Raw genomic sequence first — 17,788 nt, 5'->3', positions numbered from 1 at the left:
CCAAACTTTCCCCACGACTTGGTTCCTTTTCTTTGAACACAGTTTTCTAGCAGCCACTACCACATACGTCTCCTCCGTCCATAACCTGTTCCTGTCCTGTTCTGTCTGCTCCTGCTGGCTGGGCTGGCTGGGCTGGCTGAACCGGCGCCCCCCGTCATCGTCACTGGTCAACTGGTCTGTCTTGGTGGTCGTCTCTGGCCGAATGTGACGTCACTTGGCATTGTCTGCTTTTTTGTTTTTCTACCCGACCAACCACTCACACACCCCTGTCGTCGATCACTCAGTTTGCGAAAATGGAAAGCATCAGATGGCATTTTTCTTTTTCTGGCATGGGGGATTTGTTTGAGAATGACGCGCCGTTGGGTTCTGCATTCCCGCTACCCTTCTAACCTGGAGTTGCTGGCCAGCCAACAGCTTGAATTTGAGCTCAACCATGGCAGGTGAAGGTGCGCTGCTTGCCAAACCATCTCGAAATCGCATCATCAAATCCCCGATGTATCATGACTTCCTGCCCGTGCAGGACATTCGGAAGATACGGCTCCTCGTCTCCATGCCCATCCCTCTTCGCAATGACTTCACCTCTCTTTCCATTATGTACAACAGCCCGCAAGAGTACCACCTTTCGTACCAGCCGCCTCCCGAACTGTGGCTTGATCCGCATTCTGATTCGACAGTCCTCAAAGGCGACAACGCTTGCGCACCACGCGCGTGGCCTGTCTCTCCAAAGTGGATATTGACGTCATTGACATTTGTCTCTCAAGTGGTCTGTGCCCCTTCCCGTCGGCTCTTGGCGCTGTCTGCTTCTGTCAGTTCACCTTGGCGGGTTCCATCGGCTGGATTTTCAGGGTCTTCTGGTGGGACCTCAAAGCAATTGTTGTTTGCGGCTGGGCCATGATATCACAGGGAACCCCCAGGGTCTTCACGTGCGAAGGGGTTTCATAGAAATCTGGAAATATCGGTTCCCTGACAGATGCATGCAATGAACGAATAGCTTGAGCCAAAGCAGGCGTGTTAGGTTGGACATTTCCATGTTCTAATTGTATGCCCACTATGTGGCTGGGGCACGACATCATCAAACAGCTAGATTTCCATTCCTTCCAACTGGCTGTCGACATGATGTGAATATCGTCATGCCCTAAAGCAACGCTTGCAACTGAAGTCCCCGGTCCTCATTTCCTCAGCATATGGTATCATCACCACCTCCCTGCCTGTGCCTTCAGCCTCTTCTGTGTCTGTACAAACTTGCCGAAGTTCATCTTCGTCGTGCTCGTCTCATCCACCCGCTCTCCACTGACAATGACATGAACCATCATCCTAGGATCGTACCGGAGCTCTGACAACAGCTTGGGTGTGATGAGGAAATACTGACTTGTATGCTCTCGGCACGCAACCTCCACCATCCTCTCGTGAACCATACGCTCGTTGCGCGGGTCCATACCCTGGTTGATCTCGTCCACCACCCGGAATGGCGCCTGAGCCAGAGCCTGCAAAGCCATCAGGTAGAAAATGGTTGACACGGCACGCTCACCACCAGACTGTCTGTGCTGGTCGAGCCGCTGAAGTGTCTCCCCCTGACGGAATCTGACCTTGATATCGATAGCCCACTTGTCAAAATCCGCGTCTTTGTGGACACCAACTTCGCCGGCACAGCTGATTTGCTCAAAGTTATAGCTAAAAGCATCATTAATCTGTCCGACGAGCTCGTCCAGGCGGGGCTCCCATTGGCTCTGGATCTCCTCGATTCTGGCGTTGAGCTGGGCCAGCCTTGTCTCCTGGTTTTCCGCAGCATGGCGAATCTGTTCGATCTTTTGGGCGTAAAGCTCGTACTCTTCCAGCGCCTGGGGGTTACCCGCTTCGATCATCTCCAGCTTCGCCTGCTCTGCCGTGATTGATCCCTCAAACTCGGCCACTGTCCTGTCCCGAGCAGCTGCCAGAAGGGCCACCCTGTTCTCATCGTTCAAGAACTCGCTGACCTTGTCTTGAGCTTCTCCGGCAGTTTGTCTAAACTCCTCGACATCCTTCTTAGCCTGTTCCACCTTTGCTTTCTCGTCTTCTAGTCTGGCTGTGATCTCGGCGTTCTTATCTTTGAGGCACTTGACATCCGATTCGGCCTCTAGCTCCCAGACTTGGGCTTCGAGGAGTTTTTGTCGCGTTTTACGGATAGCACCAAGCGTTTCGAAGTGTTTGATGACGGCCTTGGACATGTCCACGGTGGCATCGTCGAGTTGCCTCATAAGATCCACCCTGCGAGCTTTGGCCTCGTCAAGCTCCTTCTGGGTGCGTTCTTGGACTTTTTCTTTGGCATCTGGGAGCGGCTCTGTTAATACACCACAATCGGGTCCACTGCCAGGGGTCTGTCATACCTATCTTGTCCGGCAGGCCGTTCCAGTGCGTAAACTCGGCTTGCAATTGGTTCTTCTGCGCCATTAAACCGCTCTGATAGTTGGTTAGTTATATCCAGGTATGCGACAGGAAAAGATACATACCTTCTTCTCCTCAAGTTCCTTGATCTCCGCTGTGAGTGTTTTGTGCTTCTCGGCCACTTCTTTCAACTTTGTCAGCAACTCATCAGTCTTTCCATCGATCTCCTCGATCTTGCGTCTGATTTCGAGCTTTTCAGAACCGTCAACCGGCTGGTCTGTCCAGAACCGGCCCTCGCTGAACCCAGTGACGCGCGTAGAGACCGCCCCCGGCCCATACTCTCTCCGGCGCATGATACGATAAAACTTGCGACCAGCAGAAAAGTAGTTGATGAGCTCGTCCTTTTGGATTTGCTCGAACTGGTCATCGGAAATCTCGTTCAAGCTAAGGGCAGACTGATGTAGTCTTTTCTCTGCGCAAAGCATGGCCAGCACGGGAGCGGGTCCGTCGAGGAAATCGAGAACATAGCCATCGAAGCCATACCGTGAAAGCTGCTCCTTAGGCATAGGTGGCTTGAAGGAATCCAATGAGCTAAAGCAAGTCCGAACAGTAACGGAAAGGCCCAAAGTCCCATACAGCTGGTCGCTCAGCTTCTTGTGGTCCGCTCTGGTCTGTGTCGTGAAACAAAAGAAATCAGATCCCTGGAGCATGGACTGGACCAAGTCCTTGTAGCGCTTGTCTTTAACGGAACACGTTAGCATGGGAGGCCCAAAGACTTCCTTTTCGAACCCTCCTTGGTTGTCTTTGAGCCAGGCCCAGCCCGCTGCTGCATCAGGGTTCATGTTCTTGAGCTGGTTGAGAAGTTGGCCCTCTTGCGAGTCCAGGGCCTCCAGTTCCTGCACCAATGCCATCTTCTGTTGCCTCAAACCATATCCCTCCGTCTTGATAGCGTCACGTTCTGGGACAAGATCCAAGGCCTTCTGCTGCTTCTCGCGCTTCTGGTGGTCTAGCTCTCGCTGTCAAAACTGTCAGTGACACAAACCTTTCGAGTGTACATAACTGCTCAAACTACCCACAATCTGGAGGTTCCATTCACCAGCCTTGAATTCCTTGGGCTCTTGTGCGTACTTTGCCTTCAGATCGGTGATCTCCTTCCTCAAAGCACCCATCCGCTTCCTCTTGTCCTTGAAATTGTCTTCCTCCGTCCGAATCGCGTTTTCGATCTGCGTCATTTTCCCACTTGCTGATTCCACCGGACCCAGCGCTTTGTCGGCCTCGGCTACAGCCTGCTCCAATTCTCGTCGCCGAAGAGTTACGACGCCTCTAACTTTGCGAGAATAATCCTGCTTTCTATTGACGGCTTCGAGGGCAGGCGCGACGCTTCTTTCGAGCCTCTTATAGGCGCGCTGTGACTCTTTCTTACGCATTCTGGCATCGTTAAAGTGTTCCCTGGCCTCCTGATATTGAGCGATCAGTCGAAGTTGCTTCAGTTTGATCAGCGCTTCCTGGATAGCCTTTCTCTCACGAAGTTTGTCGACATCCGCCTGCAGAAGCCGCTGTTTGTCCTCCATCCTCTTGACGTCCTCGCGAGTCTTGTCCGTGATGGATTGCACTTCCTTTTGCTCCTTGAATCCCTGTTTCAATTCCTGCTGCCACACAATCATGTCCTGTGGCGCGGCGGCATGCAGAGTCTTCTCCAACAGCTCTACCGGAGTCAACCCAGCAAACTCCGCCACCTTGTCCTGTGGTAGGAACTGACATAGGTTGTCGATCTGGATACGAAGGCTCCGCATAAGCTTCTGAACATCCTTGAGGGTGGAACGGCTTCCGTTGATAGTGAACTTCCGACTATTATCCTCACGCCTGATGACAAGCCCAATGACGTAGTTCTCGGCATCTTCAGGCTTCCGCTGTAGCTCAACCTCGAGTTCCGCCTCATCGTTGCCGTGCTTGACGAAGTCGCCAAAAGTACTCGCCCTCCCCAGTACGTTCGGCGGATAACCAAGTCCCAAGCAAATGGCACAGACCAGCGAACTTTTCCCTGTGCCGTTTGGCCCAATAACCATATTCAGGTTAGGTCCGAGAAAGAATTGGGCTTCGGAATAGGTAACGAAGTTGCGTAATTTCACTCGCACAATTGCACCCGGTTGGAATGTACTTGCTGATTCGTTCGCGGTAGTGTCATTATCGTGATAAGCCCGTGGCCCATCTCCCCGTCTTCGTCGTAGGAAGCTGTAGTCGTCGGCATCATCTGGGGCGGCTCTTTTCAGCAAGGTCGTTGGCGCCATTTCGCCCAAGCCAAGGTGTAAATAGACTGGGTAAATCGCTTTCCGTCAAAGATTCTTCCGAGAGAGAGGCTATTTTGAAAGACCAAACTCCACAAGGAATACGCCCGCCTTTCGTAGTTACAGCGTGACCTTCAAGAGGTTGAGAACGCGTCGCGTTTGGAGCAGCGCGTGGTGGGGGTTGGGGTTAATTGGTTAACTCAAAGGTGGAACTGCAATCCGCACCCAAGTCCGTGCACGGCGACCTTGGAGTCTGGCCAATAAGAGGCAGTCGGTGTCGTCCAAGCTCGCCAAATGCAACTGCTGTTGCTTAGGTAAGATGTTATATTCAACATCACAGCTGCTATCAACGAAGGAGAACGACAAGGTGGATGGATTTTCGAGTACGAGTGGCCATGAAATCTCGATCTGTTACAGTACAACTGTTCGGGACAATACAAAATATGGGTGTATCATTTCGAATCTCATGATGACAAGTGTAGGCTCGAAAGAACGAAGGAGCCCCTTTGCTGGGGACCAGAGGTTCTCACCATGGGCAGATAGATATATGTATCATGGATCGGATCAGTAGTTTTAGATGTATCGGCATGAAGAAGTCGTTCCGGGATCGTGTTTTGGGGCCAGAATACTTGGCACAACCAGTTTTGTCTGGAATTCCATCGCACATAAAAACAAAACACCATGCTTCTGCTGCATTCCTCACCCTCTTCCACACCAACACTGAGATATACCGGTACAGACAACACAGAGGATTCTCTGATACTGGGTACATGCGTGTTGTCATCGATAAACTACTCATATGGGTAGTTGATGCCAGCACACAAGAGCGTGTACTGTTGGATCCTGGCAGAAAACACCCCAAGGGTCTTAATTTCCGAATGCCTTCAGCTCGACAACTCGAGATACCGAGCTTCCCCTGGCATAGTAGGTGACGACGAGCAAGCCGTAAAATGCACTGTATGGTTCCATGTCCTATCGCGTTTCCATCTTACTGGCCAGCCCCATTGAAGCACTGGTTTTTCAGGCCCACGCGAGCCTGGCAGCGACTCTGTTGCAGCGGGTTGTTTTGTTTTGATCACAACAAAGCTGGTTGCTATGCAAGCTGTCTCTCGCTCCTACCCTTCCCTCAGGCCCCACGCTTTTCACTCCCCGCCATTCCACTCGCTGCATCTATCAAACTCCGCCCACCGACCCCAACTCCCACTCTCCTTCTCTCTCCAGATCGTCGCCGGGCAGTGCTGACCTTCGCACCACCACCACAGTCGTTTAGCTTCTTACACACTCATTTTTGTGTGTCTTTCCTTCCATCGCCAGTTGGACCTCAACACCACTCGTTAATTCATTTACAGTTTCCAATTCTCGAGGTTACATCTTCCAACCGACTCCTTCTCTATCACTGCAACTTTCCAACCATCCGATCGTCGATTTGCTTCTTGCAGTCCTTTCTGCATCGGACCATGTACTGATCCGCCCTCCATCCCGTCAATCATGGATAGGCACAGCAACTCGCGACCTGGCCGCCAGCCGCTCGCTGACACGACCAAGCGAGTCAACAATACAACAGTCGTCAGCACGGCGCGTTCCCATCACAAAGGCAATGATGAGAATTACGTATTGAGGTCCAAGAAGGTTGTCAGAGGCTCGTCAACATCTGTTGTCGCCGGTACAAGTCATCAAGTCGAGCGTCAGACGAAAGGCACATCAGATCGACCAGTTGCAGTAGAACGCCCTGCGCCAGTCAATCAGCATCTTTCAGCTGTTTCTCAGGAAGCCGACCTCGAAGCCGCCCGGCGCATCTCTCAGTTTTCCAATGTTTCTTCTAATGCCTCCACCACAAGACAGCTCAAGACACACATTGGACCTTGGCAGCTGGGCAAGACATTAGGCAAGGGGACTTCGGCGCGTGTTCGTCTCGCACGTCACCGTGTTACTGGCCAATTGGTGGCCATCAAGATTTTGTCCAAAAGTACCGCCTTCATCAACCAGTCGGGTAGTCTGGCGAATCTTGACCGGCTCGAATATCGAACTACCCAAACCGATGCGGAAGGCGGTCTTCGTCGAATGCCGATAGCTATCGAGCGCGAAATTGCCGTCCTTAAGCTCATCGAGCATCCAAACATTATCAAACTGCTTGACATTTGGGAGAACAGGTCGGAGATGTAAGTCAGCATACCCCGTGCGTGCTCGAATTGTGGACTAACCCAATGCTCCTTACTAGCTACATGGTCACCGAATTTGTTGAAAAAGGCGACATGTTCGAGTTTATCCGCTCCGTTGGTGCTCTACGTGAATGGGAGGTCGTCTTTTACTTCCGCCAGATCATGAGTGCGCTGGATTACTGCCATTCATTGAACATCTGCCACCGAGATCTCAAGCCGGAGAACATTCTGCTTCACAGCAGTGGTCAGGTCAAAATTGCAGACTTTGGGATGGCGGCTTTGCAACAAAGCCAACACCATCAGCTCACAACGGCCTGTGGAAGTCCTCACTATGCGGCTCCCGAGTTGCTTCGACACCAGGCCTACAAAGGCTCAGCGGTCGACATTTGGAGCATGGGCGTCATCCTGTTCGTCATGCTTGCTGGCTATTTGCCGTTTGATGACGACGACCTTGGTGTCATGATTCAAAAGGCCAAACGCGCCGAGTACCGCATGCCCCCGCATTTGAGCAGGGAAGCTCAGGATCTGATCCGGAGGATGCTGGTGCCCCAGCCTGCGAACCGTATCACCATGGCCCAGATGTGGCAACACCCGCTCATCCTCAAGTACCCCGATATTCCACAATGCTTCGAGTGGGAACAGCGCCAGCAATCAGGTTTGCAGAAACGCAATGTCTCGCCCATCCCTGAGGCGGAGGTGGACATTCAGATTCTGAGACAGCTCAAGGCGCTCTGGCACGCGTACCCCGAAGCTGAGCTCAAGCTCAAGTTGGCCCAGGAAAAGTAAGTTCTCCTGCCTTCATTGCGGTGACAACGCAGAGAACTAACCATTCCGGCAGACCGAACGACCAGAAACTGTTCTATCACCTGCTCTATAATCACCGTGAAGTCCAGTTGGAGAACTACAACAACAACGTACCCATCTCGAAGAGCGATTATCATCACCTCAAGCCTCCCAACTGGGGCAAACGCATCTCCACTTGCGAGTTTACCCAGCCAGGGCGATACGGTCAGAAACGAGCAGTGTCAAAGTTCACAGTCATCTCGAATGTGCCGGGGAAAGCAGACAAGGACGAAACGGGCACAATACGCAGCTATGATCCTTACAATGCGTCCCGGGTGTTCCATTCTGTCCCGTACGCCAGTCACGCCAAGATTATAATTCACCGCAATGGCTCTCAGGATGGCATCGGACGTTCTCCCACCACTGTCTCGCACTCGTATCGTTCATACAGGTCCAAGGGTGGTTCGGTGCGACACCAGCTTCGAACCCCTTCGCAACGGACCGCGACAACAGCCGGTCGTCTGCGAACCCCTCGGGGCTCCATGGGCTCAATTCATAGCCACCACAGCACCCCGAGAGTTCGTGTCAGCAGCAGGCTCTCCAGGCGTGGGGTTGACTTCTCAGCAGTCCGCAAAGGTCAGAAGTATCAGGGAAGCCGACATGGTTCTGTGGCTGCCCCAGCTAGCATTGCGGGCGACAATACGACATACGACCGCGATGCCTACTCGCCACGGAAAGCCACCAAGACCCCAAGGCCTACGACCACCGTGTCTATGGCTGACGTCAACAACAAGGAGGAGAGGGTGCTTTGGGGCGAGGAACTCAAACAGTTTCATACCTCGATTGCCCGAGACATTGACGAAGCCTTCGGTAGCTCACTCCTCGTGTCAGCGCCCAGCGAGACGTTACTTCAGAGCCGTGAAGGGAGCCACTTGAGCTTTTCTTTGGCTGACTCGTCTTTTGCGCAAATGTCGCAGTCGTCGCTTGCTGGTCCGCGCTCGTTTGCGAGTAACCAGCGAGAGTATAGCAGACCATTGCCTCCAGTTCCGTCCCGACCCACCGTCTCTCCTCTGTCAATCCGCAAGCAGAGTCTGGAGGTTGCGCCTGTAACGCATAAAGTCTCACTCCTTGACCCTGGCTCAAGCATTCATCTTCCTGATCGTCGGGTGGTGTCAGATCCGATTCACAACCGCTCAGTGAAGACAGTCAACCCGCTTCCCTCTATTTATGAGAGCAGCCCGGAGGCTGTCCCTGCGGAAACCCCAGCTCGTGTTAAGAACAGAGGGCTGGATTATTTGTCCCGGGCTGAGAACACCATTCGGGTGGTGAACTCGCCAACGGCGGTAGAAGGTGGCGATCCGGCTGCGGTTCCGCGGCCGCTCAACGTCCGCAAGCTATCTCTCCATCCAACCAAGAACGAACGCCCTACCGCTGTTCAGGAGTCACGAAGACATGCATCCTACTCGGGTCATCAACCGACCCGCTCGGTTGACAATACAGAGAATGGCGTTGGTGCGCAGCCCAAGAACAGGGTGTCATCTTGGTTCAAACGCGCCTCCAAGGATGGAAACAGCCCCGCCGTTACCCCCACCACCGGGACGTTCCCCCAGCACGGCGAGGAATACGCCGGTTCGGAGGCTAGCGGGCCCAGCAGGCCTGTCTCGTATTCCATCGACGAGCCTGCGGCATCGCGCGCTCAGAAGAAGAAGGCGTTTGGTTTGTCGTTCTGGAAGAGCAACAAGGATGGGCCGAAGATGTCTATTGGAGGTGAGAAGAAGACGCTGTGCTATGTCTTCAGCTGTGACATGCTAACTTTGCTTTGCCATGATAGATTCCGAGTTTGAAGATGTGCACGTCCACGAAGACGGCAGGTCTCAGAAGAGATCTAAGGAGAAGCACAACAGTATGGCCGCTCAAAGTGTCTGGTCTGAGAGCGATGGGGGTGGCCGTAAGATTGAGGTGCAGCAAAACTGGCTGGCACGGCTATTCAGGGTCAAGCCGGCCATGCGATATCTTTGCTTTGCCATCCCCAAGCGGCGCGCGCGTCAGGAGATGGCGATCTTGCTTCGTGACTGGCGCCAGTATGGCATCAAGGATATCGAGGTTGACAAGGAGCGCAACATCATCTTTGCCCGTGTCGCTGCCAAGAACTGTAGGTTTTGTTCCCATTGTTTGTGAGGTCCGCTTGCTGATCACCTCTCCGTCATTAGATCTCAACCTCAAGGAAGTATCTTTTGCCATCGAGCTCATGACCGTCATTGAGCACGGGAAGCGAAACCAGCTCTGCATTGCTCGGTTCACACAGGAGAAGGGCGCCGCCAGCAGCTTCCACAAGGTGGTGGAGGCCATCAGCACTGCTTTCGATAACCGGGCTCTCATGGTTACCGACAAGCGGAAGATCAGTATGATGATCAAGACGCTCAACTCCTAATATGGACGATGGCCGGACGAATATCCTCTTTGCACCTTTTTTTTTTTTTTTTTTGTTTTTTTTTTGTTTTCTTCGGCATTCTCTCACACCTGCTATTGGCCACATTGGAAGGGAATTTAGGAGGTTTTCTTTCCACTGTCTGCATCTGGCACTTGGAAAGAAGGAAGCATTGGAGATGATCGGGTCAGATGGATAAGACGGGGGCCTTGGCTGGGGGGATTATTCTTGTTTTGTTGGCATCTGTAGCGCTGGAGCATGACGGAGGGAAACAGGGAAGGGGTGTGTTTTGGTTCCCCCCCCCCTCCCCCCCCCCCATTCAGCGACAGATGAGGCTAGATGCTTTGCTAGATACCCGTGCTTGGAGGTTCGAGTTTTGTTCGAGGTTTTCTATACCTTTCGTGCATAAAATTCTGGGGTTGTTAGGTAGCAGGCCAGGCAGGATGAATGTAATCAAATAATGTGTTACCACTTGTCTGTACCAGAAAGCCCCCTTTTTTGCTCTTGAGAATGAATTCAGGGGTTTGTTTTGTTAGCGATGCAGGGTTGCCGGGGGCAGCAGCAGGCGAATCGGCGATGTTCTGTTCGATTCTGCAATTCGTTAATTGCCGGTTGGCCTTCCGGGGGTGGGACATTTGGGAATTGCCCAATTATCTTGAGGTTTCTGATGTCGGGATCTGCCGGACCGGCGCGGACGGATGGGTTGACAGGCTGGGTCAGCCAAGTGGTTGGGAAAAGGTGGTCGCGGGTAGAAAAAAAAGGCGAGAGCGCGTTTTTCCATTTCAACTTTTTGGCCCATCGTTCTCCTGTCATCTAATACCCTCATTCTCGCAGCAACTCACTCTCCCTCTGGTATCTCTTCTTTTTTTGGGGGGGGGCGCCGGAGTTATCTCATTCACACAAAGTACGAGTACGTAGCTGATCGGGCACCCCCGCACCTCCCCCTCCCGCAGCACGACTGCTAACCGCCGCTCGGCGCTAGATACAGGGCTACGGTTTGTTTGTCAGGCGACTTTTTCTTTCCCCAGCATGCTTCGATCGGTTCGCATTGCCGGGCCCGCAGCCCGCGCCAGCCTTGGGCTGCCGAGGACAGCCAGCCGGTCGCTGAGCACATGTCTCAAGGCGACGGCCGGTGCGTGCAACGCTCCCATTTCGTCACTTTCCACCAGCCAAACCGCCAACCCCGCCATCCGCCACCAGAGAACCTTCCACAGTAGTGCCGCGAGAATGTCGGCCAACACCAGAACCGAGAGCGATGCCTTTGGCGAGATCCAGGTCCCGGCTGACAAGTACTGGGGCGCTCAGACTGAGCGTTCCCTCGAGAACTTCAAGATCAACCAGCCCCAGGACCGCATGCCCCCACCTATCGTCAAGGCGTTTGGTATCCTCAAGGGTGCTGCGGCGACGGTGAACATGCGCTATGGCCTTGGTATGTGCCCTCTTTTTGCGCTCTTGCAATGCGCTCTGGTATATGTCGTCCGAAGAAGAAACGAGGGGCTGACCAGACGGGCAATATGTAGATCCTGAGATCGGCAAGGCCATTCAGCAGGCCGCGAAGGAGGTTGCTGACCTCAAGCTCCTCGACCACTTCCCCCTCGTCGTCTGGCAGACCGGCTCCGGCACCCAGTCCAACATGAACGCCAACGAGGTCATCAGCAACAGAGCCATCGAGATTCTGGGCGGCAAGATGGGCTCCAAGAAGCCTGTGCACCCCAACGACCACGTCAACCGCTCGGCTTCGTCCAACGACACCTTCCCCACCGTCATGCACATTGCTGCTGTGCTCGAGTTTGAGAACACCCTCCTCCCTGCGCTCAAGAGCCTTCGCGATGCGCTCCAGGCCAAGGTTGAGGAGTTTGAGGCCAAGAAGATCATCAAGATTGGCCGCACCCATCTCCAGGATGCCACTCCCCTGACCCTCGCTCAGGAGTTCGGCGGCTATGTTGCCCAGCTCGACTTCGGCATCAAGCGCGTCGAGTCTTGCCTCCCCGACCTCCGCCTCCTCGCCCAGGGCGGCACCGCCGTCGGCACCGGCATCAACACCTTCGAGGGCTTCGCCGAGGCCATCGCCGAGGAGGTTTCCAAGATGACCGGCACCGAGTTCAAGACTGCCCCCAACAAGTTCGAGGCGCTCGCTGCCCACGACGCCATCGTCCAGGCCCACGGCAGCCTCAACACCCTCGCTGCCTCGCTCAGCAAGATTGCTCAGGACATCCGCTACCTCGGCAGCGGTCCCCGTTGCGGTCTCGGCGAGCTCAACCTCCCTGAGAACGAGCCCGGTTCGTCCATCATGCCCGGCAAGGTCAACCCCACCCAGTGCGAGGCCCTCACCATGGTCTGCGCTCAGGTTATGGGTAACCAGGTTGCTTGCACCATCGGCGGCATGAACGGCCAGTTCGAGCTCAACGTGTACAAGCCCCTGATTATCCGCAACCTCCTTCACAGCATCCGCATCCTGGCCGACGGCATGAAGAGCTTTGAGAAGAACCTGGTTGTCGGCCTCTCTGCCAACGAGAAGAAGATTGCCAGCATCATGAAGGAGTCGTAAGTCTTCCTGAACTCAAGCTGACTCGTGAGATATTGCATACTGACTTGACACTTTGTTAGCCTCATGTTGGTTACCTGCCTCAACCCCAAGATTGGCTACGACATGGCGAGCAAGGTCGCCAAGAACGCCCACAAGAAGGGCCTGACCCTCAAGGAGTCCGCCATGGAGCTCAACGCCCTCACCGAGGAGGAGTTTGACACCCTCGTCAGACCCGAGCTCATGGTTGGCCCTTCCCCCTACAAGGGTTAAACTGCCAGCCACCAGAAGAATGCTGGAAACCCAGAGAGAGCGTAGAGGGGTTGTGTGATGTCGGCGAGCGCATCGTGTAGTCGTCTCGATAAAGGCTCCCCTTGGTTGGGTAAAGGTTTTGATATGTGAGACTTGGGGTTAAAACCCAAAGGCAGCGATATGCCTGACCGCATCACCCACCACCCATCACTTTTGCGTGAAACACACCTGCGTGTAACAATATACCCCTTGGTGTCGATGACTTCACCTCACCGTTACATACCCCTTACCTTTTCACCTCTACGAAGATGTGTTATGATTAGAAAGCTAGCCATGAAGAAAACTAAATTGATACCACCACTGCTATATATGCTCATTTTTGCGGGGAGAGGAGAGAAGGTTGTTTCATGATGTGTCACTGAGATAAGAGCTAGAAGGAAGCCGAGCCACGGCTATGGTGAATGGGTATGTATGATGTTCCATGTGGTCTGGTCTGGTCTGGCCAACGTAATGATATGCCAATTGGAATCACGGGTCTGAAGCCCTTTTTTCCCCCTTCGTATTGCAACATGCAGCATCACCGTCGACACAAACCCTGGTAAGGAAGTGTAAGAGATATCGGAAAGTATCGGGCGGACGGGGCGGCCGGTAGTAAACGGGCAAGGGCAGACAGGCGAGGTGTCATAGCACAACCAGACAACGCAGGCAGAGAGGCGGATGCATGACGCCGATGAGGACATGATATGGGGAAGGGGGGGGGGCGATGACCTCGGCTCTGGGCCGGCAGATCGGAGGTTCACGGCGGTGGTGGAGAAAGGCGAGGGAAGTGGGGAGAGCTTTTTGTGTTTTTTGGTTTTGCCAACCCCCAACTTTTCTTGGCTTACGGGAGCTGGGGGTGATTGGCTTGGCTTATGATGTATGGAAGGAAAGGACTGGAAGAGGAATTTCGTTATCTCGATGGGATCGAGTAATCTGTTTGGTGGGGGGTAATCGCCGATATCGCTGGAGGGAAGGGGTGATTTACTTCGGTGGGAATAAGAAGGAGAAATGGAGACTTTGGGGGTTGCAGAACGAGGTTTAGGAAGCACATAAAAGAATTGGATGGCGACGGAGGAATTGAAAGGGTGAGGTCATCGGGGCGCAAGTCATTACGCTGGTAGGGGCGCGGCACATGTCACATGTGAAGAGCTGCACCCGCCGTGAGCTTGTCCAGTTTTCCCCTGATTGTGGGGTAGCGCATTTGGCCAATGGCAGCGGTGGGAGGACCCGGACGGCCGAGCGAGCATGGGAAGTGAATGCCATGAAGAGACCAACCACATGTTATGGCTTTTCTGGGGGAGGCGATGATGGGGGTCCCTTGAACCGGATTGCCGAGTGGTGAGGAAGCAGAGGGAGGCAGAGATTGTCTTGGGGGAAGATGGGTTGGATAGATATAGGTCTGGGTTCATGTTGGGTTCTGGATGTGTTTGGAGGGACGTCATCGTTTTGACAGCACATCATCAAAAACTCCAAGCGTTTGCTTTCGCCGCATGCCGGAGCCTTTTCCTCTGCTTTCTTGAACAACATCGCGCATCTTCTTGCTCTGAGAACGTCTCTCTACTGAGGGAGACACGACAAATTGGTTTTATTATCGGTGAGTCAGGTTGGTTCCTTCTCTTGACTCAATCAGCTCGTCTGAGGTCGTTGTCTGTCGGTCACAGGCACGCGTTTTGGATTCGAGGGAGAGCTTCGTTATGACAATAGCTCGAGATCTCTCCCTTTCTGGTCCTGTTCTTTTTTCCCACTTTCTCTGATACACACACACACACACACACACACATCCGCGTTCCCGGCACTCATACGTCAATCGAAACTCACACTCCCCGCCTTTTTTCTTTGTTCCATTTCCCCATACAGCTCTTCCTCCACAATTTGGGTGAACCACACCCTGCCCACCCCCCCACCTACCAATTGGCAGCTGTTTTACGACTAAGTACTTGACCCGCGGCTCACCTCGGCATTTTGACAACCGTTAGCGATTGTTGATTGACTCAGCTTGCTCTTTCGTCACGAGGTCCTAACGTTTTTGTTCTGTTCTAGAGTACATAAATATATATATATATATATACATATATATATAAACAGCTTCGCCTCCCCTTTCTAGGATAACGGAGCTTTGCAAACACCACACCCACCCACATCACCCCACGCACACAACATCACAATGCCTAGCACCGAGTCTATCCTCCAGGGCGTCAACGTCCTCGGCCCCGTTTCGGAGTCACAAAAGAAGATCCTCACACCGGAAGCTCTTGCTTTCTTGGCCCTTCTCCAGCGGTCATTCAACTCTACTCGCAAGGCTCTCCTTGAGCGCCGCAAGATCCGCCAGGCCGAGCTCGACAAGGGCGCTCTGCCTGACTTCCTTCCCGAGACCAGACACATTCGCGAGAACCCAACATGGAAGGGCGCGCCGCCCGCTCCCGGGCTTGTGGACCGCCGTGTGGAGATCACGGGCCCTACTGACCGCAAGATGGTGGTGAACGCGTTGAACGCTGATGTGTGGACTTACATGGCTGATTTTGAGGGTGAGTTTTGGGAATGAGATGAGATCGAGGGAGGGGCGGTGGCTCTGACATGTGATTCACAGACTCCAGCGCTCCCACATGGGACAACATGATCAACGGCCAGGTCAACCTCTACGACGCCAACCGCCGCCAGGTCGACTTCAAGATCGGCAACAAGGAGTACAAGCTCCGCACTGACAAGAAGCTCCCCACCTTGATTGTCCGCCCCCGTGGCTGGCATCTGGAGGAGAAGCACGTTACCGTCGACGGCGAGCCCATGTCTGGCTCTCTCTTCGACTTCGGTCTGTACTTCTTCCACAATGCCTTCCAGACCGTCAAGATGGGCTTCGGCCCTTACTTCTACCTTCCCAAGATGGAGTCTCACCTTGAGGCCCGTCTCTGGAACGATGTCTTCAACCTTGCTCAGGACTACATCGGCATGCCCAGAGGCACCATCCGCGGCACCGTCCTCATCGAGACCATCCTCGCCGCCTTTGAGATGGACGAGATCATCTACGAGCTCCGCGACCACTCTTCCGGCTTGAACTGCGGCAGGTGGGATTACATCTTCTCCGTGATCAAGAAGTTCCGTCAAAACTCCAACTTTGTCCTTCCCGATCGGTCGGCCGTCACCATGACCGTTCCCTTCATGGACGCCTACGTCAAGCTCCTCATCCAGACTTGTCACAAGCGCGGTGTCCACGCCATGGGTGGCATGGCTGCCCAGATTCCCATCAAGGACGACCCCAAGGCCAACGAGGTGGCTATGGAGGGTGTCAGAGCGGACAAGCTCCGCGAGGTCAAGGCCGGTCACGACGGCACCTGGGTTGCTCACCCTGCGTTGGCGGGCATCGCGGTGGACATCTTTAACAAGCACATGCCCACTCCCAACCAGCTGTTTGTCAGACGGGAGGATGTCACGATTGGTCAGAATGACTTGCTGAACATGAACGTGCCGGGTCAGATCACCGAGGCGGGTATCAGGAAGAACCTGAACATTGGCCTGGGCTACATGGAGGCTTGGATTAGGGGTGTTGGGTGTGTTCCTATTAACTACTTGATGTGAGTATTTCTCCGCTGCATACCATGACGAAGAGCCACGATGCTGACGATGAAAACAGGGAGGACGCCGCCACAGCCGAGGTTTCCCGCTCCCAGCTCTGGCAGTGGGTGCGCCACGGCGTCACCACCGCCGAGGGCAAGAAGGTTGACAAGCAGTACGCCCTCAAGCTCCTCAAGGAGCAGACCCAGGAGCTCGCCAGCAAGGCTCCTCAGGGCAACAAGTATGGTCTTGCGGCCCAGTACTTTTCCGGTCAGGTCACCGGTGAGGACTATGCTGATTTCTTGACGAGCCTGCTGTACAATGAGATCACATCTGCTGGTCCGGCGAGAGCGGCTGCTAAGTTGTAAGTGGAGAAGGGGGGTGATGGGGGGAGAAGTTAATGATGATGTGGTAGTGAGCGAAGAGAAGCAAGACTGTAAACTTTGTGCATTTGAGGCGTTGCGTTTGATATTTTTTTATTTTTTTTTTTGGTTTTATAGGAGATGCAAATATGAATTGGATATTATGAGATCTTACCTACCTTAAGAGGGATGGCTTGGTGTATTGATGGTGAAGTGTTTGGGCCATTGAAAGCCCGGTCACCTACCGTCTGGTTCATGGTGTCTCTTGAAGTTAAGTTGCCTCGAGTGTAGTTGGTGTAGAGCAATCAGTCTATCTGTCAGCATGCTGCCTCCTCAATCTGGCTGTCGGTTGTTTAGTCTGTTTAGGGCATCCTATGATCTACTGATCAGTTCCATCACCCATCAGTCTATCCAAAGTCTTTGTTATCTGTATTCCATCCCCTCTACCCAACGTGCTCAACAAGCCCCGCACAGTCCCGCCTATGTGACTGCTTATTTATCTCAGCAAGAAGTCTTTTCTCGACTTCAGATCTCCACAACAACACTGCGGAACGGACGGAATCCAGAGAAGAAGAGAGAGGGGTGACCAGGGCTGTGGGCACGTACCGTCACCGTCGTGGAGTGCTCGAAGGTGAATGGGTGGAGTAGTAGTGCTTCCCATCAGTCCCTCCTCTTCCACAGCTTTGACCCATGCGCTCACACGCATGGTTCGGTGATATACATACCTTTCCGGTCCTTTCTCTCCATCAGAGAGTCAAGGCTGGCGTGTGTCTTAGTTGGTGTGTGCCGATATAGGTAACTACCCCCTTTTCAAGGGACTTGTTCTATGTGCACCACCACCCCCCCCACCCCCCTCCTCTCATCTTTATACCACGCATCCCCCATCATATCTACAACACTCTATCCTATAATCTGAGGTTGTAGCTATAAAATCAGGTGTAGAATTAGACTTAACGATTGCTCCGAGAGTGACTCAGGGTTAACACTCTCTGGCCTATCTTACTGCCACCATACCACAGCATACCTACCTTTCACATCACAACCATTCA

At 53.5% G+C, this 17,788-nt stretch overlaps 4 protein-coding genes across 4 annotated transcripts; 3 read left to right on the top strand and 1 right to left on the bottom strand.

The window, feature by feature from the left end:
* Window positions 1–1,006: 1,006 nt before the first annotated feature.
* On the bottom strand, window positions 1,007–4,971 carry SMC5 (Structural maintenance of chromosomes protein 5). Its single transcript, XM_062908520.1, has 5 exons — window positions 4,872–4,971; window positions 3,438–4,808; window positions 2,487–3,377; window positions 2,364–2,436; window positions 1,007–2,305 (listed from the first exon to the last, which is right to left on the bottom strand). The coding sequence occupies exons 2-5, from the start codon at window positions 4,647–4,649 to the stop codon at window positions 1,194–1,196; spliced, it is 3,288 nt and encodes a 1,095-aa protein (XP_062771628.1). The 5' UTR covers window positions 4,650–4,808; window positions 4,872–4,971; the 3' UTR covers window positions 1,007–1,193.
* Window positions 4,972–5,829: 858 nt separating this feature from the next.
* Window positions 5,830–10,175, top strand: GIN4 (serine/threonine-protein kinase gin4). Its single transcript, XM_062908519.1, is given in 6 exon segments — window positions 5,830–6,805; window positions 6,865–7,587; window positions 7,644–9,355; window positions 9,420–9,740; window positions 9,799–10,050; window positions 10,065–10,175. The coding sequence occupies 5 exon segments, from the start codon at window positions 6,135–6,137 to the stop codon at window positions 10,017–10,019; spliced, it is 3,648 nt and encodes a 1,215-aa protein (XP_062771627.1). The 5' UTR covers window positions 5,830–6,134; the 3' UTR covers window positions 10,020–10,050; window positions 10,065–10,175.
* Window positions 10,176–10,707: 532 nt separating this feature from the next.
* On the top strand, window positions 10,708–13,234 carry FUM1 (fumarase fum1). Its single transcript, XM_062908518.1, has 3 exons — window positions 10,708–11,445; window positions 11,537–12,560; window positions 12,624–13,234. The coding sequence occupies exons 1-3, from the start codon at window positions 11,046–11,048 to the stop codon at window positions 12,811–12,813; spliced, it is 1,614 nt and encodes a 537-aa protein (XP_062771626.1). The 5' UTR covers window positions 10,708–11,045; the 3' UTR covers window positions 12,814–13,234.
* A 1,038-nt stretch (window positions 13,235–14,272) lies between these two features.
* ACU9 (Malate synthase, glyoxysomal) lies at window positions 14,273–16,878 on the top strand. Its single transcript, XM_062908517.1, is given in 4 exon segments — window positions 14,273–14,584; window positions 14,603–15,356; window positions 15,419–16,397; window positions 16,457–16,878. 3 exon segments carry the CDS (start codon window positions 14,996–14,998, stop codon window positions 16,743–16,745), a joined length of 1,629 nt encoding a protein of 542 aa, XP_062771625.1. The 5' UTR covers window positions 14,273–14,584; window positions 14,603–14,995; the 3' UTR covers window positions 16,746–16,878.
* The last annotated feature ends 910 nt before the right edge of the window (window positions 16,879–17,788 follow it).

Source organism: Podospora pseudopauciseta, chromosome 1 (genome assembly GCF_035222475.1).
Source record: "Podospora pseudopauciseta strain CBS 411.78 chromosome 1, whole genome shotgun sequence".
Taxonomy (NCBI): domain Eukaryota; kingdom Fungi; phylum Ascomycota; class Sordariomycetes; order Sordariales; family Podosporaceae; genus Podospora; species Podospora pseudopauciseta.
Note: the sequence above shows the minus strand (reverse complement) of the source record. Positions and strands in the feature narration are given on the sequence as shown.